At 43.9% G+C, this 27477-nt stretch overlaps 1 protein-coding gene across 1 annotated transcript in view; it reads right to left on the bottom strand.

The window, feature by feature from the left end:
* Positions 1-25959, bottom strand: part of SYCE1 (synaptonemal complex central element protein 1) — a 211413-nt gene extending 185454 nt beyond the window's left edge. The window contains exon 1 of the mRNA XM_044079034.1: positions 25837-25959. Coding sequence (XP_043934969.1) covers positions 25837-25913 — 77 coding nt within the window. The 5' untranslated portion in view covers positions 25914-25959. The remainder of the gene's footprint in view (positions 1-25836) is intronic.
* Between the last annotated feature and the right edge of the window lie 1518 nt (positions 25960-27477).

Here is a 27477-nt window from a genome sequence, read left to right as displayed (position 1 = left end):
GCTGCACCTCAGAAAATCCAAATCCCATCGAGCTACACGCTCGAGAGACTTGAACCTCAGCACTGAAATAAATAGGACATGCTGGAGGGACAGATTCATAACCCAGAGGCTCCCTTCACTCTGGAATAAAATCCCAGTCCAGGTAAGGCAGAGTCCCACATTGACTCTCTTCAAGAAGAATCTTGATGAGTGGATGGGAGATCGTAGGTTTACTCCGGCTATCACTTCTGTGTCACTGTTAGACAGAGGCACAGTATACTAACCTCAAAAAAAGGCATAGCAAAATTAATTTAAAATGGGTGGCGAAAGCCAAACACACTCTGGCTAGGCTTATAAATGCCCTAGGGCAGATAGCCTAGTATGAACCTATGAACCTATGAATAACACAGGAACTGACTAGAAGAATTGGGAGTACTTTGGAACTGAATCATAGTCTGGTGTTGGGCGATGTCAATGATCAGGAGGAAGACCAGCAACATTAAAATTAGGGACTAAACAGGACACTATAAAGCATCAATCATATTTGTGAAATATGCCTTTGCAAAAAATATGGCTGAGAAAGACTGGACTTTTTTAACATTATTAAACTTGTGGGTGAATTGTAAAGCATACACCCCACTTTATGTTATTAATGCTTAAAAGGTTACTAAAGGGGAAAAAAGGAGCAACGGTAAGTAAAACAATGTTTGCTCTTATTAGTCTTTGTAAAAAACATTTCATGATATAAATGGCATGTTATATTGTAAGGCAGTTTTCTATAGTGTGAATTCATGGGTATTGTAAATGTTGGGGGGTATTTTCAGTGACTGTTGTATGTGTTAAAGATATTAAAATAAAGAAGTACTTTTTTAGTTGTGAAAACATAGTCTTTACAGTATAACAAGATAACAAAAGGTTTGACAGCAGCAAGTTTAAGTTAATATAATGCTGTGATCTTTGGCTGTTGGGATGGGGTATAAAAGTGCACTGGTTATATGTAGAATTACTACAACAATTTCCCTTGTTTTCACAAGAGTGGATATCTAGATTAATGTCCTTGGCTTATGCTGTAAAAAAAGAAGTTATGTACTCACCACAATGTTCCATGTGAGTTGTTCATCTCACCTTCATTCTTTCTGATGGGTTCGGAGCCGATCCTCAGCTCCCACCCGGCCAACTGCAAAAGCTTGAGGTCTTCAACCAGCTCAAGACCAACTCCTTATCCCATGATGCACCTTGATTTTCCCTCAGATCTTGTTTGCTACCAAATGGCTACCTATGACTATTAATATGCCACTTTAACAACTGGATAAGAGACAATACACCATAAATAAAAGTGGTCTCGGACCTCAAGTAGACTGGATGGGGGTTAGAGGGTGGGATGTAACAATGAAGGTGAGATGAACAACTCACATGGAACGTTATGGTGAGTTGTTCTATCTCGCCGATCATTCTTACTGATGGGTAGCATCCCAAGCACCAGCTTTCTCGGGTGGCTCAAAGGAGAATGTTCTTCAGAACAGTGGAACCAAAGGAAGCCCTGTCCCTGGAGGCCTTGTCTTCTTTGTAATAAGTGATGAAGTTATGAGGCCTTGACCAGGTAGCTGATGCACAAATAGTATCTAATGGTAACTTAGCAGAGAAGGCTGATGAGGTAGATACATCTCTAGTAGAGTGGGCCTTTATTTTTTGTTGTAAAGGAGCATTCACTGAACTGTAAGTGAAGGAAATGCAATCTGATAACCATCTTGAGAAGGTGACTTTTGTCACTTGAGCACCTTCTTTTTGATTCCGAAAAGGAGACAAAGAGCTGTTTTGTTGTTCTGAATTGTTTGGTCCTGTCCAAATAAAATCGGAGTTGCCTATGAACATCAAGTTTATGCACCATGTCTTCCATCTTATTTGTGTATTTAAGGAAGAAAACGGGCAATTCAATAGATTGGTTAAGATTTGTCTCTGAACAAACTTTGGGTAAAAATGATGGATTAGTTCTGAACGAAACTCTGTCATTATGGAAAATCAGATAAGGAGGTTTGATGGTCAAGGCCTGTAACGCAGAAATCCTCTGAGCAGAAGTAATAGCTATTAAAAATATAGTCTTCCATGAGATATTTTCAAATGACAGGATGAGGCTGGTTCGAAAGGAGGTAATATAATTCGGGAAAGAACAAAATTTAGATTCCATGGCATGGCTGGAGTTTTGACGGGTGGTCTCAAATGAATAGTACCCTTGAGAAAAGCTTGAGAGAGTCGGTGTGACATGACATTAGAATCTTGGACACCAAGATAAAAGTTCGACATTGCTGCTAATTGAACTCTAATGGTAGCTGCAGTGGTTCCTTCGTTGAAAATTTAGTCAGAAACTCCAGAAGAGATGAAATCGAAGCTAGGTATGGATCAATATAATTCTGAGATGCCCATATAGAAAAGCTCTTCCATTTGCTAAGATATAATTTTCTGGTAGATGATTTATGAGAGGATGTTAAAATATGTTGAGCCTCGGCTGAGAGGTTGTAAATCCTGGCTGTGTTTGGAATTGGAGCAGCCAAGCTGTCAGTTTGAGGGAGTGAAGAGAAGGATGAAGAGCGCCCGATGAATGGGTCAGAAGATCCGGAACCGGGTCCAGGATCCAAGGTTCTTCCAATAGATGAGGCTGAAGGAAGGGAAACCAAATTTGATGAGGCCACTAAGGGGCTATTAAGATTATGGTCCTTCCCAGAGTCTTTACTTTCTGTAATACTTTGGGTATTAGAGGGAAAGGTAGAAAGGCATAAAGGAGACCCTGGGGCCAATTGTGGACCAGTGCATTCCTTGGGGCATTCCTCAGCAGGGGGATTAGGGTGAAGTAGCTGCTGCATTTCATGTTCGTTGGGGTTGCAAAGAAATCACAGCAAGGATGGCCCCACCTGCGGAAGATCCTTTCCGCTACTTGTTTCTTTAGGGCCACTCATGAGGCAAGAGAATTGCCCTGCTTAGCTTGTCTGCTATCACACTGGATTTCCCCGGGATGTGCATTGCTATCAGAAAGCACTGGGTGGAAGTTGCCCACTGCCATACTCTCAGAGCCTCTCGACACAGGGGATAAGATTTGGTTCCTCCTTGTTTGTTTATGTACCAGACCACTGACATATTGTCCATTTGAATTGCAATTGTTCCAGAGGGAGAGAGTCTTGAAAGGAATGCAATGCTAGGCATACCGCTCTCATATCCAGGACATTTATATGCAGATGAGCCTCATGCTTCTGCCACATGCCTTGAGCTGTTCTTCCCTGATAATGCCCCGCCACCCTATCAAAGAAGCGTCCATGGTCACCGTGGCTATAGGAGTGGGTAGAACAAATGGACGGCCTAGAGTTACTTGTTGGGATGTCAGCCACCACTGAAGGTCCTTCTTGAATGTATTTGTTGTTATGAATTGGTGTGACACTGGAAGTTCTTGAAAGGGCCATTGAGAGAACAGGAGCCATTGTAGTACTTGCATGTGCCTCCATTCCAGAGGAATGGCTATGATCATTGCTGCCATTGTTCCTAGCAATTTGAGTACCATTGAAACTGAGACTTTTGTCTTTGGATGCAGGTCTAGGATTTGTTTTCGTAAAAGACAAACTCTTTCTGGAGGAAGGCTTAGGGTCATTGTGACTATTTAGTTCTGCTCCCATAAAAATGGTCCGCTGTGATGGTGATAAGGCAGATTTTTCTGAGTTTATGGTAATCCCCAGTTGATTGCAGAGATTTAAAGTTGTGTCCCTTGCATGTATGAGTTGATGCCTGCTGGTGGCAGTTAGGAGCCAGTCATCCAGGTATGGAAACACCTGGAATCCCAAACGTCTCAGGTGAGCCATGACTACTGCCATGCATTTAGTGAACACTCAAGGGGATGTAGTGAGACCAAAAGGCAGAGCGCGAAATTGATAATGACTGGCTCCCAGCCGGAAGCGTAGATGATCCCTGGATGACCTATCCATTTTTATGTGGTAGTATGCATCCTGGAGATCTACTGAGCACATCCAATTGTCTTTCCACAGAAAAGGGAGTATTGACTGTAGCATGACCATCTGGAACTTTGTCTTTTTTACTGACTTGTTTAGTCTGCTGAGGTCTAGAATAGGTCTCCAGACCCTATTTTCTTTGGAACTAAAAAGAACCTTGAGTAAGTTCCGGATCCTCTCTGGTCTGCTGGGACTGGTTGGATGACTCTTTTTTCCAGCAACCTTTGGACCTCTATGGCTGCTTGTTCCCTGTGACTGGGTGGAATGTGTGGGATTTTTTTCACAAGAGGGGGTGGTGTGGCAAAGGGAATTGAGTATCCTCTGGATATGATACTTTGTACCCAGCTGTCTTTTATTATTTTTAGCCAGGGTACAAAGAAAGGCGTCCCCCGACTGCCACAGTCGGGCCTCCTCTCAGGAGCACTGACAGGGCTTCCCAAATAACTGATCTCTGTTGCCCTGATTCTGTGGACCCCCACTGCCACATGGACGTCATCTTCCATTATTTCCCCCTCCTCTGCCTCTAGAGGAAGGTTCACCATGAGTGTCCTGGAAAGATCCTTGAGATTTATGGAACTACATCTTTCCACACACCCCACCCTTTGGGGTAGGGTCTACTCGGGGTAGAAAAACATACTCCGACAGCAGACAAAGTTTTTCTGTCTTTCTCACTCCTGGTAAGTGTTTCCTTCAATTTCAGTCCAAAAAGGGATGAGCCATCAAAAGGGGTGCTAATAAAGGAAGTCTTAAAGGGTTCCGCAAAGGAACATAGGCGCATCCAGGAATGTCTCCTAAGGGCAACTCCTGTACCTGCTGCTCTGCTAGTTCCATCAGCTGCGTATGACACCAGACGCATGGAAGAGTTCACAACAGAATTAAGAGTAGAGAGCTGGGAAGTTAACCTTGTCAGAAACCCCCACCGCTACTGAACCCTGCAGGGTATATCTCCCAGTTCCTTCAGGAGATCCCTTTGTAACCTAGTGAAATGTGTGAAATAGTTTAGCGATCGAAGGACAAAAGCCGCTGAAGTAAACATATGCTTCCCATACCTGTCCATGATCCTGGGCTCTCTATTAGGAGGATGAACAGACATAGAAGTTTCTGATAATTCCTTCTTGGTGGCCACCTCCATCATCATAGCATCAACGGGCACTCCTTTAGTGAGAAAGGTTTTGTCTTGAGGGCAAGTTATAAATTTATTAGGCCTCCTGAGAACAGGCTCCGTGGTATCCAGGGACACCCATGCCCTCCAAGAGAGTAAGTCAATCAACTCATCGAAGGGTGGAGACACCCAAGATTTGGAGCATTGTGACTCAAAAGCCTTCAAAAGAACTGACTTATCATCAGTAGGGTTAAGGGATTTCCAGCCACCCCTCTGTTTAAGAATTTCTAGGCTATCTGCGAATGAGATATCCTCTGAGGGGGACTGTGGGGACCCTTCTGACTCATCTAAGTCAGTATCCGAAGTGACGGATTCCTGTGGGGAGTCCAGATGCTTTCTCTTGCAAAGTCTTTTCCTGAGAACCTCTTCAGCTGGAGCTTCTGGAGAGGTCTAGGAAGAGCATGGCTCTCCCAATGGGGCTTCCTGAGGCTCAGGATCTCTATGCTTTAATGGAGCATGTGATGTAGAGGTAGACACCGGTACTTTAAAGGAGGGAGCTGCTGGTACTGATGGAGTGGTTGTCGGTGTGGAAAATACCCTCCTCATGGCCTCAAAGGCCCCTTGGCCCCGACGCGAAGAATCCCCTGGATCCGAGGATTCAAGGGATTCTCCCGGCACCAGGACAGAGGACTCCAAGGCCGAGGTCGGAGCCAAGCTCACTCGAACCGAGGCCCCGAGAGGCAAAGTTAACTATCCTCCACAGACCCGAATGGCAAGCATCGGCTCCGAGATCCCCTGGTCGGCACCGAAGATATCAGGGCAGTCGGGGCCATCAAACCAAAGGTAGGTGTCAGCCCCGAGGGCTCCACGATCATCAGTTCCGAGCTCTCTGGCTCCGAAACTTCAAGGCAGATCGGAGGAGAAACAGAAGATGGTGGGGGAACTTGTGTTGACTCTGAAGTCCCAGGGGTCAGTGCCGATAAAATTTTTGAAAGCGCCACTATCTGCAAAAGCCTCTTCATCACACAGTCCACATCCAAATCAGAAAGTCTACTTGAGGCCCGAGAAGAATGTGTGGATGAAGCCACTGACTGTAAGATGGGGGATTTCAATGTAGGAGATACCGGCTCCAAATCAGGGACCAGCTCCTAACCAAAACGACAGTTGGCTCCGCTGCCTGTGGAGCTGATGTTGAAGCTTTACTCTACCCAGTTTTTGGCGCTTATGGACTTTTTCTAGGCTCAGAAGACGTCTTTGAGTGTTTGTCAGACTAATCCAATGACTCTTGGAAGGAGGATTTCAAAAGACCTCTATCCATGAGTTTCGTCTTCCTCTCATGCAACACTCTAGCACTAAAAGTGTAGCATATAGAACAGCTTTCTTGTAGGTGCACCTCAACTAAACAATAGACACAGGACATCTTTTGCCTACATCTTGGGCATTTTTTAAACCCAGACTTGGATTTTTCTTTCTCCTGATGAGACATCCTATCAGTAATCAACAGAGAAGAAACTTCTATATGTATAAGAAAAAACACTCAGAAATATAAAAGTCTCTAAGCTATGAGTAGAATATATCAATACTAACTCTTAATAATGCAAGATTTCTAAGATAAAGTGAAAAATCTAACTATCTAAATATAGAATATATATGTATATCAACAGCACACAAACTCTTACTATCTAAATATAAAAATACTTACCCTGTAAAGAAAAGGGCTCTAACTCAGAATACTCAACTATGAAGAACAAGAGAAAGGGAGAGACTAAAGCCCTAAAAACAACACTGCCACTTATAGCTACTTATTTAAACTATCTAAGTATCTAACTTTGAATATCTTAATATTTAATTATCTAAATATATAAGCTAAGCTTTTTAAACAAGTTTTAAGATAGAAAAAAAAATAAGTTATGTACTCACCATAACATTCCATCTGAGTAGGTACTTCATTTGTCTGTAACCTGTGGGTATCAGATCCGACCTTGAATCCGAGCCGGCAGCTTTACTAGCTAAACGATCCGAGCTCCAGGCTCCTCCCATTTACCCATAATCCCTTGCTACATGCTCCCTTTCCTCAGACCGAGTTTGCTAAATCTAACAACTAAGACCCTTGACAGAGGACCAAGTAATGCCTAAACACATGAAACAATCTCAATCACGATCAGGAACCATGATAATGGTTAGGGGGCATGGGGGGGGGGTCGGTTGCAGACAAATGAAGTACCTACTCAGATGGAACGTTATGGTGAGTACATAACTTCTTTATCTGAAGTAGTTACTTCATTTCCTCTGCAACCTGTGGGACAGAGTCCCCAGCTACCTAAAACCTTGGGAGGCCCTCAAGGAAGGATATTCCGAAACACCGCGGAGCCAAAGGAAGCCCTACTCCTGGATATCATATCCAATTTATAATGAGAAATGAATGTATGGGAAGAGGACCAAGTAGCTGCTGAACATATGTCGTCCAGGGGAACCCTGGACCAGAAGGCTGCTGATGTGGCTATGGATCGGGTTGAGTGGGCATGGACTCCGCTAGGAGCAGGTTTACCTGAGGCTACATACGCATGAATGATGCACTGTGAAATCCAATTTGCTAAGGTAACTTTGGTAATAGCTCTACCCAGAACAGATTTGGCAAAGGACACAAACAACTGATCAGCCTTGTGAGTATCCTTCGTCCTGTGCAAGTAAAAACATAGTTGTCTATGTACATCCAACTTGTGTAATTTGTATTCCCCCTTGTTCTGAAAGTTGGGAAAGAACACTGGTAAATTAACTGACTGATTAATATTTTACTCTGAAGCCACCTTTGGTAAGAAGGAAGGGTTAGTCCTGAGAGACACTCTATCCCTATGAAAGATTAGATAAGGGGGTTTCATGCAAAGGGCTTGAAGTTCCGAAACCCTCCTGGCTGAAGTAATAGCAACTAGAAAGGCTGTTTTCCATGATAAGAACTTTAATGGAACTGAGGTGGCAGGCTCAAAAGGTGGGCTTGTCAATGCTTGTAAAACCAAAGTTAAGTCCCATGGTGGGACCGCAGTCTTAACTGGTGGTTTCAATAGAAAAATACCTTTCAAGAAGGTTTTGCATATCTTTGCAGAAGCTAAAGATCCCAGTCCATCCCCTACATGAAAATGGGAAATGGCTGCCAATTGTACTTTAACTGTAGATGCACTGGCTCCTTGATGAAAAATGTGTGACAGAAAATCAAGAACCGCTGGAATAGGGACGGTAAAGGGATCTAAGCCCTTGTCCTTAGCCCAGACAGAAAAACTCTTCCATTTACTACTGTAAATTTTCCTGGTAGCAGGCTTGTGAGCCGCTACTAGAATGGCCTTTACTGGTGATGAGATGCTGGGTGTCCTTGCCATCAGTGGAACTGGATCAACCAAGCTGCGAGCTTGAGGTTTACCAAGTTCGGGGGTTGCAATCCTGCAGGATGCGAAATCAGATCCGGAATGGGATCTAAGATCCATGGAGGAGCTACACTGTGAGACCGCAGACAAGGGAACCAGATCTGGCGAGGCCAGAATGGGGCTATGAGGATAATTCTGCTCCCCAACCGACGTGCTTTCTGAATGAACTTCATCATAAGAGGAAGGGGGGATAAGCATAGAGGAGACCGGGTGGCCAAGCATGAACCAGAGCATCTCTGGGGCTCTCCCCTGGTGGGGGAAGTATTGCAAAAGACTCGCTGATCTTTGTGTTTGATGGAGAAGCGAAAAGATCGCAGCAAGGTAGACCCCATTTGAGGAAGATCTGTTTCGCAACTGATGGTTTCAGAGACCACTCATATGGTGTGAGGATCACATGACTCAGTTTGTCCACCAGAATGTTGGACCGACCCGGAATGTGCATTGCTACCAGAAAGCGGTTGGTGGATATCACCCACTCCCAAACTCTCATAGCCTCCCGACAAAGGGGATAAGATCTGGTCCCTCCCTGTTTGTTTATGTACCAGACTACCGCCATGTTGTCTGTTTGAACTGCAATAGTCCCTAGAGGAAGAAGGTCGTGGAGAGCTTGCAACACCAGAAGCACCGCCTTCATCTCTAGGACATTGATATGCAAAGTGGTCTCTAAGGGGGTCCACGTGCCTTGGATGGTTCTGCCCAAAGAATGCCCCCCCCCACCCGAGGCGAGAAGCATCCGTGGTCAACGTGGCTTGGGGCGGAGGCATCACGAAGGGTCTCCCTTCCCGCAGCTCCTGTGAGCAAAGCCACCAGAGGAGGGAGTCCCTGCAAGCCCTGCTCAGGGGAATAGGGGTGTTCAACGGATGTAGCAACAGAGACCATTGGACTTGAAGGGTCCATTGCAGAATCCTCATTCGTAGACGCGTGTGTAGGCAAAGACTGATTGCCGCTGCCATAGAGCCTAGTGCTCTCAAGACTAACTCTGCCGATGGAGCCGGTTTCTGAAGGAGGGCTATAACCTGACATGACTAACTGTTCACCCTGTCTGAAGTTAGTAGGGCCCGAGAGAGGTGAGTGTCCAGTTTGGATAAATTCCAGAACCTGCACAGGATGAAGAAAGGACTTTTGAAGGTTTACTGAAATGCCCAAACTCTGGGCAAGAGTTAGAGCATAATCCCTGGCAACACACAGTTGATGCCTGTTGGAGGCGGTGAGGAGCCAGTCGTCCAGGTATGGAAAGACCTGAATGCCCTGGAGTCTCAGGTGGGCTGCAATCACTGCCATGACCTTGGTGAACACCCTGGGGGCTGAGGTGAGGCCGAACGGAAGAACCCTGAATTGATAATGACTGGCTCCCAGCCGGAAGCGGAGAAACCTCCTGGATCATCTGTCCATCAAAATGTGGTAATACGCATCTTTGAGGTCTATGGAGCACATCCAGTCGTTCTCCTGAAGGAGGGGGAGAATTGATTGAACAGTGACCATCCGGAATTTCTCTTTGGGAATGAACAGGTTCAGGGAAGAAAGATTTAGAATCGGTCTTAAGTTCCCCCGTCTTTTTTGGCACTAAAAAGAACCTGGAGTAATAGCCCAATCCGAACTGATCTGGGGAGACGTGCTGGATGGCTCTTTTTTCTAATTGCTTTGAAATCTCTGAAGCTGCCACCTCCCTTTGATCGGGTGGGACATCGGGGAGGCGCTTCATGGGGGGGGGGGGATTTAGGAAGGGAATTGAATAACCCCTGGATATGATTCGGAGCACCCATCGATCCGTCGTGATGGACTCCCAATTTAGTAGGTGCTCCGACAAACGTCCCCTGACTGCCTCCACAGAGGGACAGCCGGGTAAGCCCTCAGGGCTGTTGCGCGGGCCTGTCCGAGAATGGTTCTCTAGACCCGAAGTTACGTGGCCCCCCCTTCTGCCTCTGGGCCAGCGTCCACCTTGTCCTCCTCTGCCTCTGAAGGACGAGGGGCCCGAAGCCGGATGGGACTGCTGAGACTTCCGGAACCACATCTTCTTTTGTCCCCTCTGATTCCTCGAAAAGGATTGTTGGGGGTTAGAGAAGCAGACCCCGACAGCAGACAGCGTCTTCCCATCCTTTTCACTTTGGACCAGCGTCTCGCGTACGGTCTTGCCAAAGAGCGAAGAACCGTCAAAGGGCACATTCGTGAAGGACGCCTTAAAGGGTACCGCGAAATCACAAAGTCGGAGCCAGGCATGACGCCGCAAGATGACCCCCGCTCTGCTAGCTCTAGCAGCTCCCTCCGTAGCATGGGAGAGTAGCCGCATACACGTGTTCGAGAGTGGCCATACAAGTCGAGAAAGTCTTCTTATCCTCGACCGTCATGGACTCCGGGGGAGCTGCAGCGTATTCCTTTATTAGGTCTCACTGTAGCCTGATAATGTGTGCCATGTAGTTCAGCACCCTTACAGAGAAGGTAGCTGAAGCAAACATCCGCTTCCCAATGCGGTCCAACATCCGAGATTCCTTATCCGGAGGGTGGACCGAGGAACTCTCCTGCACGAGTTCCTTCTTCGTGGCAGCCGCCACCAACATGGCATCCACAGGTGAACCCTTAGACCAGGCCTGCCTATCAGAGGGAGGGCTAAGAATTTTGTCTGGCCGTCTTGGAATTGGCTCCACGGAGTCAGGCTCCTTCCACGCCCTGGTAGTAATTAAGTCTACCAGGGGGTCAGCCGGGGGGGACACCCAGGAGGTAGACGGGCCTGACTCAAACACCTCCAGAAACACAGACTCGTCAGAGGAAGATTTTTGGGCAGATCACCCCCCTCTAATTCGCAACATTTCCCATGATATTTCCAAAGGAGACATCCTCAGGGGGTGACCTTGGGGAACCTTCCCCTTCATGCAAATCCATATCTGTCGTGAGGGACTCAGGGGAGTCCAGGTGCCTCCTTTTACACTTCCGTTTGCAAGGAACCTGCTCGGTGGGACTATCCGAGGGGGGCTCAACTACGGGGTCCTGCTCCTCTAAGGGAACTAACTGGAGGGTTTGAGCAGGCTGTCCCAGTGATCGGATGATGGAGGACGGATGGAAATGCATAGGGGGAGTGGAAGGATCTGACGCCCGGACAGGGGATCTGGAAGGCCTCGACAGAACCCTCTCCACTACCTCAAAAGCCGAAGGCGAGCCGCTTTCCCCAGGCTCCGAAAGCAGTCTCCGAAGCAGGGATCGGTGTCGGAGCCGAAGCGGTCGGATCCGAGAGGGAAGTGTGCTCCGACCTGAAGGGCACTGAAGACACACCAACCCCTACGGATCCAACGCTCGGCTCTCGGCCCCGAGAGCTAGGCTCCGACACGCTTGAGGGTACAGTCGGCGTCGAAGCTACCGGAACTATCAGTGCCGACAAATCCCCGGCTCTGAAAGGGCCCAGATCTGATGACTCTAAAGCCCGAAAACGGGTTGGAGAAGGAGTGATCGGGGCAAAAAGGGGGACTGCACTCCCCCCTGGAGGGGGTGGGAGGCAGAAGCACCCCCATCTGCATCTGAGTCTGCAGAAATCGACGCATCATCCGATCCATGTCCACGTCGGTCAGGCTTCTTGTAGACCTAGAAGAGATTGTTGAGGCGGGCCGGGAGGGCCGCCTCGATGACCTCGAGGGAGACCGGTACTCCTCCTCCAGCTCCGGCGAGAAACAAGGTGAATGGATCCGAGAGGGAGAGGATCCGGAGGCCCTCGTAGAGGGGCTAGTAACTTTAGATGGCAGGGCTGAGGGATGAGTCTCAGCCCATCTCTTATGACTTTTGTGTTTCTCTCTATCCTTTTCCTTATGCCTCTTCTCTCTCGAAGAGGCAGAAGAGTCCCCTGAACTCTGCGCAGCAGAGGGAGGTTGAGTCCCAGGCAGAGTCGGGGGACCTAAAGGCACGGGGGCTGCAGTAGCAGCCTGTGCCTTAGAGGGAGAGGAAGAAAAAGTGTTTTGCAGTAACAAGCCCGCCAGGATCAACTTGTTCTTCCTATCCCTGATGGCCCGGGGGTTAAACGCTGCACATATTTGGCAGCTAGTGGATAAGTGGGCCACCCCCAAACACAAAACGCACTGAGTGTGGTCACCAGCCGGGGAAACCTTATGGCCACACTCAGTGCACTTAGAAAAGATGGCTTTGGACCCTTCAGCCATCACACTAACACACCCACACACTAAGGGGAGGGAACAAAAAAAAAAGTATATAAGCTAAAATTACCACAAAAAAATAAAACTAAGGCTATCACTCGACGAATAGGCGCTAAACCACTCACACACTAACAAAATTTAAACTTTTTTATAACTTTTTGACAAAGGTTCACTGAAAAAGATCTCACCCAAGCCTAAGGAGCTCTTCACTAGAAGCTTCTTTCAGCCGCGGCAAACTTGATCTGAGGAAAGGGAGCATGTAGCAAGGGATTATGGGTAAAGGGGAGGAGCCAGGAGCTCAGATCTTTTAGCTAGTAAACTGCCGGCTTGGATGCGAGGTCGGATCCGATACCCACAGGTTGCAGAGCAAATGAAGTAACTACTTCAGATCAATAATTTTCACTGGCCAGAGCTGGTGAATGTCCAATCAAGTTGCAGCGGCAAACGAGATCTGGGGGAAGATCAAGGTGCATCATGGGATAGGGAGTTGGCCTCAAGCTGGTTGAAGACCTCGAGCTTCGGCAGTTGGCGAGTCAGAGCCGAACCCATCAGTAAGAATGAACGGCGAGATAGAACAACTTTACATCACATGTTTTTTGTAAGCAAACAGGCAAGAAAATATGGTGAAATGATAAAAGCCATGGAAAATGTTGTTTCTTGCATCTAATAAGATATTAGTTTGTTTTCCTCCCATTAGGAAATGCTCTCAGTGGGAGATAAGAAGTCTGCAACTGAAGGCTAATGGTCATGGGAATTCTATTTATTTGCTTCTGAGTAAAATTCATGCATCTGCAAAGTAGTTAGCTGTTTTTTTTTTCCTCTCACTGCTGGCTACTTTTACATGGAGGCAATATGTTTGAGGGGCAAGCAATTAATCCTGAGATTTCTGAACATTCTTTGCTGAGAGTAATGCATACTTTAAAGGTACAATGGCAAACATTCAGTGAAAAATAAATTTTGAAATTATGGGAATTAAATAAGAGATAGTAGCCTCCCCGGCAGCCTTAACAATTTGATGCATTTAATAGGAAAGTGCACAATTTAGATGTATTTAAAGGCATCCAGTGCACCTTTTCTTAGGGCTAAAAGTTAATGTTTCCGAAAGCATGAAAGCTGTTTTTTATATATATGAGGGGAACAATGATAATAAAAAGAACAGACAACAATCACTGTAAATGGGGGCACAGGCTGTAACATGCACTGTAGCATGAGTAACCTTAGTTTAGATTAGGTAATGCTTGTGAATGCAGCAGTCAATTTAGAGAAAATTGCTCCTATCTGGAGGGTTAATCTTTGTTGAAAGTTAATATAGTTTTCTGTGTTTGTTCTAAGTTAGAGATGGGAGTATTCTGAAAATATATTTTTTGTTTGACAGTTTTTATTAAAGCGAAAAGTCCTAAAATGTGACATAGGTTCAAATGGAGATCAGAAGAAACAACTGTATAAAAGACCAGCCTTCCAAATATTAGTGTGTGTATGTAAGACAAAAACTGAAAATACTCATTCAAAAAAATCTTGTCTTGTATAATGGGTAAGAACACTAACTTATTATCATAATGGCTATTCTATCCATATTGTCTTGGAATATAAATGACCTTACAAATATAGACAAAAATATGTTAATAAATGCAGAATGCAAATAGCAATCTTGTAAGAGACACATTTGGAAAGAAATATGCACGTGAACTAGACAAAGAAAGGATTTCAGGATGGCTACCCAGCAAAGTAACGGACAAAGGAAAAGAGGAGTAATAATGCTGATTGTTATAGGGGTTCCAATAGTGAATGAAGAGGGGAAAATACAATAATTCTAAATTTGTGGTAGTAAGGGGCTACTGGTAAGGATGGAGGATTATGCTGACATGTATTTATATTCCACCAAAACTTGATATTATGGACTTTAAAAACGTTTGGGTGAAACAATCAACTTTCAGCATTGAGTGTTACTTATAGGTGGGGACTGGAACTTGATCTGCAATAGTGAGGATGTATCAGGGGAAATGTATGAAAAAATATCACAAAAGAGGGTAGATATCTGAAGATAATTATGAAACTACTTGGTATGGAAGCCAAGAATTCAGTAGTAGGAACTCGGGCTGAATTTACATATTATTCCCCAAGATACAATAAAAAGAAGTTATGTCCTTACCATAACGTTCCATGTGGAGTGTTCATCTCGCCTTGGTTATTACACATGGGTTCGGAGCCGATCCTCGGCTCCGTGCCGGCCGACTGCAAGCTCTGCATCGAGAAGAAGCTCGAGGACATCTAATACCCACAATCCCCCTCTGCCTTTACCTCAGATCTAGTTTGCAAGCAAACCAGACATACAGCACGCACACATGCCAACTATATACATAAAAGTACATATATACAAACATACCAAGAGTATGATAGTAACAGTAATACTGCAACAGCAGAAGGAGAATACTCCAGACCAGGCACCAAATCGAACGTTCTTCCTAAGGGTGGGAAGGGTGGGAGTGTAATAACCAAGGCGAGATGAACACTCCACATGGAACGTTATGGTAAGGACATAACTTCTTTATGTGAGAGTGTTCAATCTCTTTGTTCTTACACATGGGTAGCGTCCCTAGCTCCATGATCCTGAGGAACTCAAGGAGAACGTTCTTGAGCACAGTGGAACCAAAGGTTGCCCTATCCCTAGAAACCCTGTCCACTTTGTAATGAGAGATAAATGTATGTGGTTTAGCCCAAGTAGCAGCCGCACAAATAGTGTCTAAAGGTAAGCGAGCTGCGTGAGCCAAAGATGTAGACACTGATCTGGTAGAATGTCCTCTGGGTTTTGCTGATAAAGTTTGGTCAGAGGCTTCATAAACATATGTGATACAGTCAGTTAGCCATTTAGAAAGAGTTCGTTTCGTAACTGCAAGACCCTTTCTGCTGTCAGCAAAAGCTACAAATAGTTGATCAGATTTCCTGTGATCTTTTGTTCTATCCAAATAAAATCTGAGTTGTCTATGGACGTCCAGTTTGTGCAACATATACTCCAATTTATTAGAGTGGTTTTTAAAGAAGGTGGGTAATTCAATGGACTGATTAATATTACTAGAAGAACAAACTTTGGGAAGAAAGGATGGATTAGTGCGTAGGGATACTCTGTCAGAATGAAATATTAAATAAGGATGTTTGATCGAAAGGGCCTGAAGCTCAGACACTCGTCTAGCAGATGTAATGGCCACTAGAAATAATGTTTTCCATGACAAAAATTTCAATGTGCAACTTGAAGCTGGTTCAAAGGGTGGCAACATCAATTTAGATAGCAACAAATTTAAATTCCACGGTGATGTCGGACTTCTGACTGGTGGTCTGATATGAAAAGAACCTTTTAAAAAGGCTTTACAAAGTCTGTGAGCCATAATAGGCGCACCACATTCTTCTACATGATAGTTAGAAATGGCAGCTAACTGTACTCTTAAAGTAGCCGGGGAAGCTCCTTCATGAAATAATTCAGTCAAGAATTCTAAAACCTTGTTTAACGGAGCTGTAACAGGGTCCAAATGATGTGATTCCGCCCAGAAGACAAAACGTTTCCACTTACTGGTGTAAGTCTTTGTAGTGGAAACTTTATGAGAAGCTACTAAAATATCTTGAACTGCCGATGTAAGGGGAACTGACCTGGCTAAAAGGGAAGCGGAGCAGCCAAGCTGCTAGATGGAGAGATTCTAGAGATGGGTGAGGAACTCCTGGCGAGTGAGTCAGTAGATCTGGCTCTGGGTCCAGCATCCAAGGTCCCGAATGCGGTGATGCAATAGAAAGGGAACCAAATTTGACGAGGCCAGAACGGGGCAATGAGAATAATAGTCCTCTGAAGGTTGTTGGCTTTCTGTAGAAACTTTGCAATCAGGAAATGGAGGAAAAGCATATAGGAGACCGGGGCCAATCGTGCACCAGCGTCCCTGGGGACTTCCCCTGGAGGGTAATAGGGCAAAGTAGCTCCTGCATTTGGCATTCATTGGAGACATAAACAGATCGCAGGTAGGCTGGCCCCATTTGCAAAAAAATCCTTCTCGCAACTGACTGTTTGATGGACCACTCGTGAGGCAATAGTATTTCCTGCTCAGCCTGTCGGCTATGGCGTTGGATGACCCGGGATGTGCGTTGCGATCAGAAAGCGACCGTGGACTCTGCCCATTGCCAAATTCTCATGGCCTCTCTGCATAGTTGGTAAGACCTGGTTCCCCCTTGCTTGTTTATGTACCAGACTACGGACATGTTGTCTGTCTGAACTGCAATGGTCCCTGGAGGAAGAAGGGGAGCAAAGTGTTGCAACGCCAAAAACACTGCCCTCAACTCCAGAACATTGATGTGCAGATTGTACTCCAGATTGGTCCATTCGCCTTGGACTGTCTGTCCCTGAAAGATGCCCCCCCACCCTATCAGGGAAGCGTCCGTGGTTATCGTCGCTGACGGTGGGTAGCACAAATGGTCTTCCGCTGGATAGGTTGCAAGTCTGTAACCACCACATTAGGTGTGATTTGCATGTTTTCGTTATCAATATTTCGTGAGTCAGTGGAAGTTGTTGGAATGACCATTGTGCAAATAGAAGCCATTGTAGCACTCTCATGTGCAGACTTCGGAATGGTATTGCTATGAGAGAAGCTGCCATGAGACTCAAAACTTTCAGAACAATTTTGCTGGTGACTTTCTGGACGACAGAAGAAGGAAATGTTGAATTGAAGTGCTACTATTCTTTCTGTCGGAAGTTTTAGAACTAACTGACGTATCTAATTCCGCTCCTATGAATAAGATATGCTGTGATGGCTGTAGCAACGATTTTCGAAATTTACTGAGATGCCAAGGTGTGTACAAAGTTGTAGGGTGTAATCCTGGCTTGTATCAGTTGGCCTGGTGGTGGCAGACAGGAGCCAGTCGTCCAGATCGGAAACACCTGGAATCCTAGGCGCCTCAGATGAGACGCTACCACTGCCATGCATTTGGTGAAGACCCTGGGGGCTGTGGTCAGGCCAAAGGGCAGGGCTCGAAACTGATAGTGACTGGCTCCCAGCCAGAGCGCAAATGATCCCTGGGCGCCCTGGCCATTTTGATGTGGTAGTATCGTCCTTCAGATCTATTGAGCACATCCAGTCGTCCTTCTGTAAGAATGGAAGGATCGATTGAGCGTGACCATTCGAACTTTTCCTTCTTGACAAAGGTGTTGAGATGACTTAGGTCCAGAATTGGCCTCCAGTCCCCTGTTTTCTTTGGAACTAAAAAGAACCTTGAGTAAGTTCGAATCCTATTTGGTCCGCTGGGACTGGTTGGATGACTCTGTTCTCTAGCAGCTTTGAAATTTCTGTCGCTGCTGGGTCTCGCAGATGGGGTGGTACATCTGGGAGTTTTCTCTTTGGAATGGGGTGGATAGAAATGGGATTTTGTAACCTCTGGTAACAATGCTTTTACCCAATTGTCTGAAGAAAGGTTTTGCCAGGCCTGAGGGTATAAAGCTAGCGACCCGACTGCCTCCAGAGCAGGACAGTCGGGCCTCCTCTCAGGAGTGCTGAAAGGTTTGCCAGGAGGTTATCCCTGTCACCTTGGTTTTCGGACCCCTCTGCCGCCAGGCGGCGTCTTCCACCTCTGCCCCCTCTGCCTCTAGAGGGGCATCACCCTGAGTGTTTGGGAAAGATCCTTGGGGTTTTGAAACCACATTTTCCCACGTTGCCCTTTGGGGTACGGTCTGGAAGGGGTGGAAAACGGACTCCGACAGCAGACAGAGTCTTTCCCTCCTGTTCACACCGGGTAAGGGTCTCCTTTACTTTAGGGCCAAAAAGTGTGGCTCCATCAAATGGGGCGTTAGTAAAGGAAGTCTTGAAGGCTTCCAAGCGAACATAAGCGCATCCAGGATTGCCTACGAAGAGCAATCGCTGAAGCCGCTGCCCTACTCGATCCTTCGGCTGCATAGGATATCAGCCTCATGGGCGAGTTCACAATGGACGTAAGGGTGTTGAGATGCTGTAACTTTCTCTGAGACAGCGGCATCTGTAGCACCCTGGAGGGTATCTCCCAACTCTTTGACTAGATCCCTCTGTAAACGTGTAAAATGGGTCAAATAGTTCAGGGCAGCATAGAAAGCCGCTGAACTGAAAATGCGCTTCCCGTATCTGTCCATGGTCCTAGAATCTTTGTTAGGCGGATGGACAGATGAGGAAGACTCCGACATCTCCTTTTTCGTGGCCGCTGCCACCACCATGGCGTCTACTGGAACTCCTTTGGTAAGGTAAGCTTTGTCCTGTGGTGCCGTGATGTACTTATTTGGCTTCCTAGGGACTGGTTCCACCGTGTCAGGAGTCTCCCACGCCCTTCGAGCAATTAATTCCATTAACTCATCAAAGGCGGAGTGACCCAGGAGGAGGAAGGACGGGCACCAAATGCCTTCAGCAAACTGCTCATCCTCAGAAGGGGAGGGCTTGCCAGTCACCTCACTGTTTAAGGACCTCCAAGATGTCAGAAAAGAGACATCCTCTGAAGGTGACTTAGGGGACCCTTCTGACTCATCTAAGTCAGTATCAGATGTCAAGGATTCTTGTGGAGAATCCAAGTGTCTCCTCTTACACAGTCTTTTCCTAGGAACTTCTTCGTGGGAGCATCCGAAGAAGCCTCCGAGGAAGAGGGGCACCCTCCAGGGGTGGCTGAGACACTGGTGCCCGACGCTTGGGCGTGGCCGTGGGTGCAGAGGAGGATAACGGTCCTTTGCGGGGAGGAGAAGCTGTACCTGCTGATGTGGTTGTCTGGGTAGACAACACCTTCCTCATGGTCGAAGGCCCCGGGTCCCAGTCGAGGTATCTCCCGGTTCGAAGAAATGGGAAGAATCCCGAAACAGGAGCGAAGGCACCGACCCGAGGACGGAACCGGAATCGATCCATGCCGAGGCCCGAGAGGAGAGTCGGAACGAAACATCGGTCCGACTCTCGGTCCCGGAACCAAGGACAGATCTTGCCCGAGACTCCGGTACGGATCGGATGGAGTCGAGGTAAATGGTGCCCACCGAGAAAAAGGCGGTTCTGGCACCGAGGGCTCCACAATCATCAGGTCAGCTTCTTCCGGCTCCGAAGACTGAACAGGTCTCGGAGGAGGAACAGATGGAGATAGTGGCAGGCCTTCAAGTCTCGACATCAACTGAGAGGAGACCGAAATAAGCTTGGACAGGGCCGTATGCTCCATAAGTTTCTGCACCACACGGTCCACGTCGGTGTCGGAAAGGGCTCTAGAAGAACGAGTCGAAGGGATCGAAGACGGAGCCAACCTCAACAGAGTCGGTGGAGGGAGCTCCGTCACCGGTTCCAAGACTCGAGGCTCGGGAACTGCCAACAGTTGAACACTCGGCCCCGAAGTCTGTGGAACCGGTGATCTAACTAGACTCGAAGAGCTCGGAGCCGATGACTTTGGCTCCGGCGCCGACCCTTCAAGACTTGGATGCCTGGTCTGAAGCACCCAGAGCCTCCTGGAAAGAGGGTTTCAGCAATCCTCTATCCATCAGTTTCCTGCGCCTATCTGTCATGACCCTCCCACTAAAAGAGTGACAAATAGAGCAGTCCTCTTGTAAGTGGAGAGGGCCAAGACAGTAGACACAGGAACTGTGGTTGTCTGTGACCGACATTTTTTGGCCACACTGACAACGTTTAAAGCCAGATTTTATCTTTTCAGACATATTGACAAATGAAAAAGACAGTCAGTCAGTAAAAAGTCCAATCCAGTAAAAGTGTCAAATCCGGGAATAAGAGTCCGTTTGATAATAGCTAAAAACAAGACTACCACAAGTTTTTAGTCAAAAATGTCAAATCCGTGATAACTGCCTAAAGGCAAGACTACAACAAGTTTCTAGTCACAAGTCCAAGAAGGGGTAGGCCCCGAAAAACTCTAAACTCGAAAGTTAACTAAGTTAAACTTATTCCAAGTATCGAGAATTCCTAATGCACTCACACACCTACTCTTATACTTTAAGTAACTAGATTGAAAGAAATTTCTGAAATTTAAACAGAATAGATAAAAATCTTATCTGTACAGCCTCGAGCTAGTCTCCAGCGATGCGTATGCAGCAGCGGCAAACTAGATCTGAGGTAAAGGCAGAGGGGGATTGTGGGTATTAGATGTCCTCGAGCTTCTTCTCGATGCAGAGCTTGCAGTCGGCCGGCACGGAGCCGAGGATCGGCTCCGAACCTATGTGTAAGAACAAAGGCGAGATTGAACACTCTCACATCAATAATTAGAATGGATAGAAATTATATTTCACAGGAACATGCATTTAACTGAAAACTTAAACACACATTCAATAACTATCATACACTGATAAAAACTAAGATAAAAATGTAGGTTAATGAAGCAAAAATGAGACACTTGTGCTTTTCCACCTTTCTGTTAAAAAGAGAGGAATTTAAGGAATGGGTAGTAAAATTATTCAAGAGTTATTAGGGAAACATAGATATTTCTTTGGAATGTACATCTAGTGAGTGGCATAAAATAAAAATGGACTTTAAAAATACTGTATAAATAAAACAGAAAGATGTACAGTTATGAAGCAATAGAAGTTATTCAGAGGGACTGACAAAGGTTAAAGTATTGCAGAATAAGAAAATCTCACAGAATAAGAACAGGATTAACTGCAGACTGCTAAAGAGAAAAAAAAATAATTTGGATAATATGCATGGGATTAGAAAGACTGCTGTTAAGCAATACTTTTTGTAACAACTGCAGAGCACAACAAGTTTTAGCACAACAAATTAGGCAACAGAATATAGAAAGGGTTGTCACCAAACATATGGAGCATATGACAAGAAAATTCACCAGAGATCTTATAGAGGTATTAGAGATAGTTCAGACATTTTATGAAACATTTTATGAATAAGAGGAATGTGGACACCAAAAAAAAAAGAGTACAAATGGAAATATTTATGGAAGACTTACTTATTTAGGTTAGAGTGCAATGAAGCACAACGACTAATAGATAAGACAGGAAATGAGAAATAAATAATGATGTATAATCTATCGGTACGGAAGTCTTCAGGAACAGATGGTATTTTTGTGGAAGTTTGGAAGTTAGGAGGGAAAATTGATAGAGATTTGGAAATTTTGCTCAGTAGTATTTTAAAAGGATGGGAAAGACTTCTTTGTAGAAAGATGAGGTGGCTGTATTACCCAAAGAGGGCAAAGACCCAGAATAATGCATAGACCTATTTCGATTGTATACCATGTTTACAAAGTGTTTATGTGTATAGTAGCTAAAAGAAAGGCAAAGGCATTGCCAAAATTGATAGATATGGATCAATTGATTTTGTGGAGGGGAGGAAAAAATTTTGATAATATTAAAAGAACAATGATTATCCAATGGAAAACAGAATTTAAGACAATACAGCTGTTGTTGGTTGGTCTTAATGCAGATGAAGCTATGATCGTATGCATACTACAATGGAAGTATTTGCATTCCCTGATATAATAATAAAGTTAATTAGAAGGATATATGAAGGATCGGAGGCAAGAATGAAAGTAAAAAGGTTTCTTTTTGATAAGTTGTGTTTGAACAGAGGAACCAGGCACGGGTGTCCTCTTTCTCCAGTGTTATTTGCTTTATACTTACAGCCACTGACAAAGAAAATAGGGTACTTAGAAATTAAAAAATAGTTTGCTTTGATCAAAGATGGTATTATTTTGTACTTGATAAATCCAGAAAAGGAAATCTTGGTGCTGTGGAATATTTTCAGACAGTTTCATATCTTTTCAGGATGTAAAATTAATCAAGATAAAACAAAGGCTATAGTCATAAATTATGTACCTACACATGAACTGGTTCAGCAATTCCCATATTTACAGGGACACAATAAAATGAAGGATTTAGGAGTATGGTTTAAAAAAAACTTCTGTTATAGCAGCTAAGGTGATGTGGGATGAGACAAAAATATAATTCTCAACTGAGAAACTGGAACCTCTTGTTTATGGATATCAGTGATAAGATACAAGAAAATGTTTTTAGTCCCTTTAGTTTTATATACATGTCAGGTAAATTTTTTATAAACTTGAAGAAATGCTGTGGGAAATAATTAATAAAGATATGAAGGGATTTATCTGGGAGGGAAAGAGGGCAAGAATTCAGTGGAATAAGATGATCTATTATTATTATCTAGCGTTTGCCTGTCCTCTTTAAAGCTACACTACTCCAGTTTAATTATTTTTAGTAGTATCCATGCTAGTCTTTTTGCTAATATTGTCATGAAAATCCTACAGTCATGGTTCAGTATTGATATAGATGTATAAGACGCTGGATCCACAAGATATTTCCCTTCTTTTGGTAATACTAATATCACAGCTTCTAGCCATGAAGGGGTTATTATGCCTCCTGTCAGAATCATACTGTACAATTATAACCATATTTTTTTAATTAAAATTTTCTCTCTCCTTTTGCAGACTTCGACAAGAATTCCATCACTCCCTTGAGTTTATCCCTTGGATTCATATTTTATATCCTCTCTAATTTCGGGTCTATATCAGCAGCCCAAACTTTCAAAAGGTTGAGTCTCATATGGTTGACACCATATGAGCAAACTTTTGAAAGCTCGCAAGTTTCAACAGAGATCGCCGTATGGAATATTTCCCTTTACTTCACTGTAGTGCGATCTCGGAGTTGGTATATTTAAGTAGCGGGGGGGGGCAGGTAGGCTTGCTCCCCCTGCTCAGAGCATTCAGGTAGGTTTTTTTTTTGTTTTTGTTTATTTTTATTATATGTTCGATGTTTTAAAACTTCGTTCATATGGTGTCGATCATATGAGAGTCTAAGTTTTAAAATTTCGAGCATATAATATAGACCCCTAATTTCAACTTCGTCAACTGTCTTTATTAAGCTCCCACCCTTATCCTCTAACACTTTGAGTAGCTTTAGTTGTCTCAAGTCTATTTCCATCTCCTGATTATTGCTTTCTGCTTCTAGGTTTTTGCTATATTGTTTGCTGTAGTAATTACCTATCACTTCCCTAATTCATAAAAATAGATAATTTTGGTCTGTTAGAGATTTAGGCTTTTTTTTTAATTAAACACTTCTTATCATGTACTTCACAGAGACCCAGCCATATGCTTTATAAAACCATACAGCTTACTATGTTATATGCAGTTATTTCAACCAGATGTATAATAATTTCCCACAGTTGTGTATTTTTTCAAGACTGGTAACTCTGCAGTATAATATTTGGCACATATGTTCTTTGTTTCAACATTTTTTGTTCAATATTTTCATGTGAATATTCTTATTCAGTATGTTAATGAACTGGTCACAGTGAACACTTGCTGAAAAACACAGCAAAGCAGAATGGATGACTATGACAGAGTTCACAACTTAAGGCCTTTATTGCTTTGGTTTCAGTGTTACACAGGCCTTAGTTTTAAGACAGTATAAACATCTAGATATGTTGGGGGTCAGCTCACTGATGCAGAGGTAGAGTGTCTGCCTGTTCTATAACAAACCTGAGACTGAGTAGCAAACACAGTGCCAAAAGGCCAACTGCTGCAGAATAGGAATGATGAGACTTTGCCTGCTCACGTTCCAGGTGAAAGGATAAGGAAGAGTCCTGAAATGGTATCTCAACCAGCAAAATCCCCCCCAGTGGAGACCAATAACTCTTGTCATATTCCAAACTGAGTAAAGTGCAGCTGCTCTTGAAGGCATAATGAAAGTGTCTGAGACAGCATGCAGCCTTGCCAAAGCCCACTGCATGCCAAGCCTCTTACTCTTGCTAATGGACTCTTGGGTGAATGCAGGATATAAAGGGGGAAAGTGACATGCCCTGTGTATGATGTAATCTGGTTTCAGATCCTGTTATCTACCTCTTGCCCCCAATAGGAAATAAAGTGTATTGTTATAGGATAAAATGGTCTCTTAGGTAAGTGGGGGACAGGAAGCTAGGAAGCAAAAAAAGTTGAATTTATTTATTTATTTATTTATTTATTTGTTGACTGAGTTAGGGCTCTCTCCCAAATGACCATTTTAAAGCCAGCCTTACGTTTGCAATCTAGATGCAAACCAAGCAAATCAAAGAACAAAGCATGTAAACTACACTATTATGTATACTATTTACAGTTATAGAGTGTATACTGAAATAAACAATTCAGAGTTATAACCATTTTTAGGTATTTAGGTATTTGGGCGGCACAGTGGTGCAGCGGTTAACGTTGTCGCCTCACAGCAAGAGGTTCTCTGGTTCGATTCTCGGCTGGGGTGCCTTCTGTGTGGAGTTTGCATGTTCTCCCTGTGTTCGCGTGGGTTTCCTCCGGGTACTCCGGTTTCCTCCCACATTCCAAAGACATGCATCTGGAGCATTTCTCCCCGTGCCTCCGCTGAAAACAGGCTCTGTGGAACCTAGTCGGACTTTCCTGGTCAACAAATGTTAAATAAATAAATAAATAAATAAAATTTACACTAGATACCATGCTTCTACTGAAAGGTGTAAAGTAGAAAAGTGAGAGGAATGCCTGATGCAGTCATCAGGCTGAAAATAGAGCAGATGTAGACAAGCAAACTGGTTATTAGATATTTGAAGCAGTCTGTGGTTTATATTGAAAGCATTCCCAGCTAATTAAGGATAATCTGAATCGAAATGTTTGCATTAAATGGTAGGGCATTTATATCTGAAAAGGTAGCTCACAGCTAAAGCAAACAGTGTAAATGAAGTTATTTACAGCTTGAAGAATGTTTCTGAGGAGAGGTATAGTTAAACTGGTAAAGGAATACCTTATGGAGTCATCAGTTTGGAAAAGGAGAAATGACAGAGAGAAGGAGGGTAAAGTCTTGTAGGTATACAAAACAGACAAAGAGACTGTATAGAGAGTCTTTTCAAGATACAGTGTTGGGGATAGATGGGTGCCTTGTATGTAGATATTGGGTTTTAGTCAAAACTAAGAATAATGAAGTTTGCTGATGCTACTGTAGCAATGACACTGAGAGGAGTAATTTGCTGTCCATAAGTGGATGTAGGGAAATGAGTAATTTATATAACTGAGATATTTATGAAGCATATATAGTATGCTTAGTTATACAGATAGTGTCTGTGTTTCAGCTCCTTTCTGAAGTTTCTGAGAGATATTACTGACTTTAAATTTTCTGTAACTAACATTTCTACTAAGATCTTCAAAACATTTTTGGCAACCATTAATATCAAACAGTAGTACCTAGAAATATTCAATACATGTCTAGTAATGTTAAAAGTACTGCTGCTTACTAAGCACTTGCTGCTTCTTGACTACGTAGAAAAATATCTTCAGCATGAGTAATACTGGTACAGCCAAGGGAGCTCATTTCTTGTTCCAGGTTCTCTAGTTTTTGAAGCAAAACCTTCTCTGCATTCAAATATTTTAAAAGGAAGGAAAGAAAAAACAGTGTATGTTACAGAACTGGATAATACTTCAAGAGTTATATCAATGGGTTATGGACAATGATCAAAAATGAAAATGTACTCACTGTACTTTTTGAGTTTTCTTGTTGCTTTCTACTATTTAGTTATGATTCTTAGCATCAAAAAGTGCTAAGACCACACTGTAGAAACCTACTACTGGTCTTTTACCAGGATAAAAAATGTGTATGTGTAAGGCTTTGAAGCAGTGTCTTATACAAAGGAATTTATTGCAGCTGCAGTCCTAACATTCAGAACAGAAATGCAGCAAAAATGACAAAAAAATCACCTTTAAAACAAGGAACAGTAAAGGGACTGTAAGTGAAGATGAATAAATGAACTTTCCTGCTTTACTGATATAATTAGGAGTTATTTACTTACCATAACTTGGCATATGTGTTGTCCTTCATTCTTCTTCACTGATGGGTTACGGATCCGAGGTTCGGCCGCATTTTTCATACTTAAAATCCTAATTTCGAGCTCCTCCCTCTTCCCATAATGCAACACATTACCTCTAACTCCTCAGATCGAGTTTGCTGCTTACATCTACTGATTTATAAATACAGGACACAAAACAATGAATTATGACAAAAAACTTAGGAACCCAAGGTTCCTGAAGTGTCCAATATCCTTCCCTTCTAGAAATATGAGGTTGGGGGATGGCTGGGAGGGAAGGTGAGGAAGAATGAAGAAGACAGCACATTTACCAAGTTATGGTAAATACATACCTCCTAAATATGATGTTCTCCTCTTCACTCTTCCTCACAGATGGGTGGAGTCAACAGCTACATAATTCTTGGGAGGCCCTCAAGGAGGGATATGCCAGAGCACTATCAAACTAAGGGAGCTCTACTCCTGGAGACAACATACACTTGCAAAAGGTGTCACAAAGAGACGATTCTTAGATCAAGCGACTGCAGCACAGACATCAACTGTAGTAGTTTTGGAGGAAGATCAGATAAGGTATCTGTAGCGCTAGAAGAATGGCTCTAGGTGGGCCAGACAGTTCTAGACTGTTTCCAGGAAAAATCAGCTGAATGCCAGACAGTTCTAGACTGTTTCCAGGAAAAACCAGCTAAATATTGTCAGTAATCTATTTGGTCAGGATAATATTGGAAACCGCTAGACCTCAGTGGGTAGGAAAAGATATACCAACTGCCAGTACATATCTGTGCACGTTAAAGAGGAGAATATATATATATATATATATATATATATATATATATATATATATACACATATATATATATATATATATATATATATATATATATATATATATATATATATTAGAAGAAGCTGAGCACAAGAATGACAACTGTATGGATGGAACAATGCCGGATCTAGACAGAAAGGAAGAATCAGTACAGAATACACCCGATCTTAAGACAAATAACAAATAATGTAAGGCAATTGGAAGACAAGGCTAGCTTCATTAGTTTCTGGGTCAGCCCCCATAGATAAATTCTG

The sequence above is a fragment of the Protopterus annectens genome, chromosome 8.part0 (assembly GCF_019279795.1).
Source record: "Protopterus annectens isolate FY-2018-M chromosome 8.part0, PAN1.0, whole genome shotgun sequence".
Classification (NCBI taxonomy): Eukaryota; Metazoa; Chordata; order Ceratodontiformes; family Protopteridae; genus Protopterus; species Protopterus annectens.
Note: the sequence above shows the minus strand (reverse complement) of the source record. Positions and strands in the feature narration are given on the sequence as shown.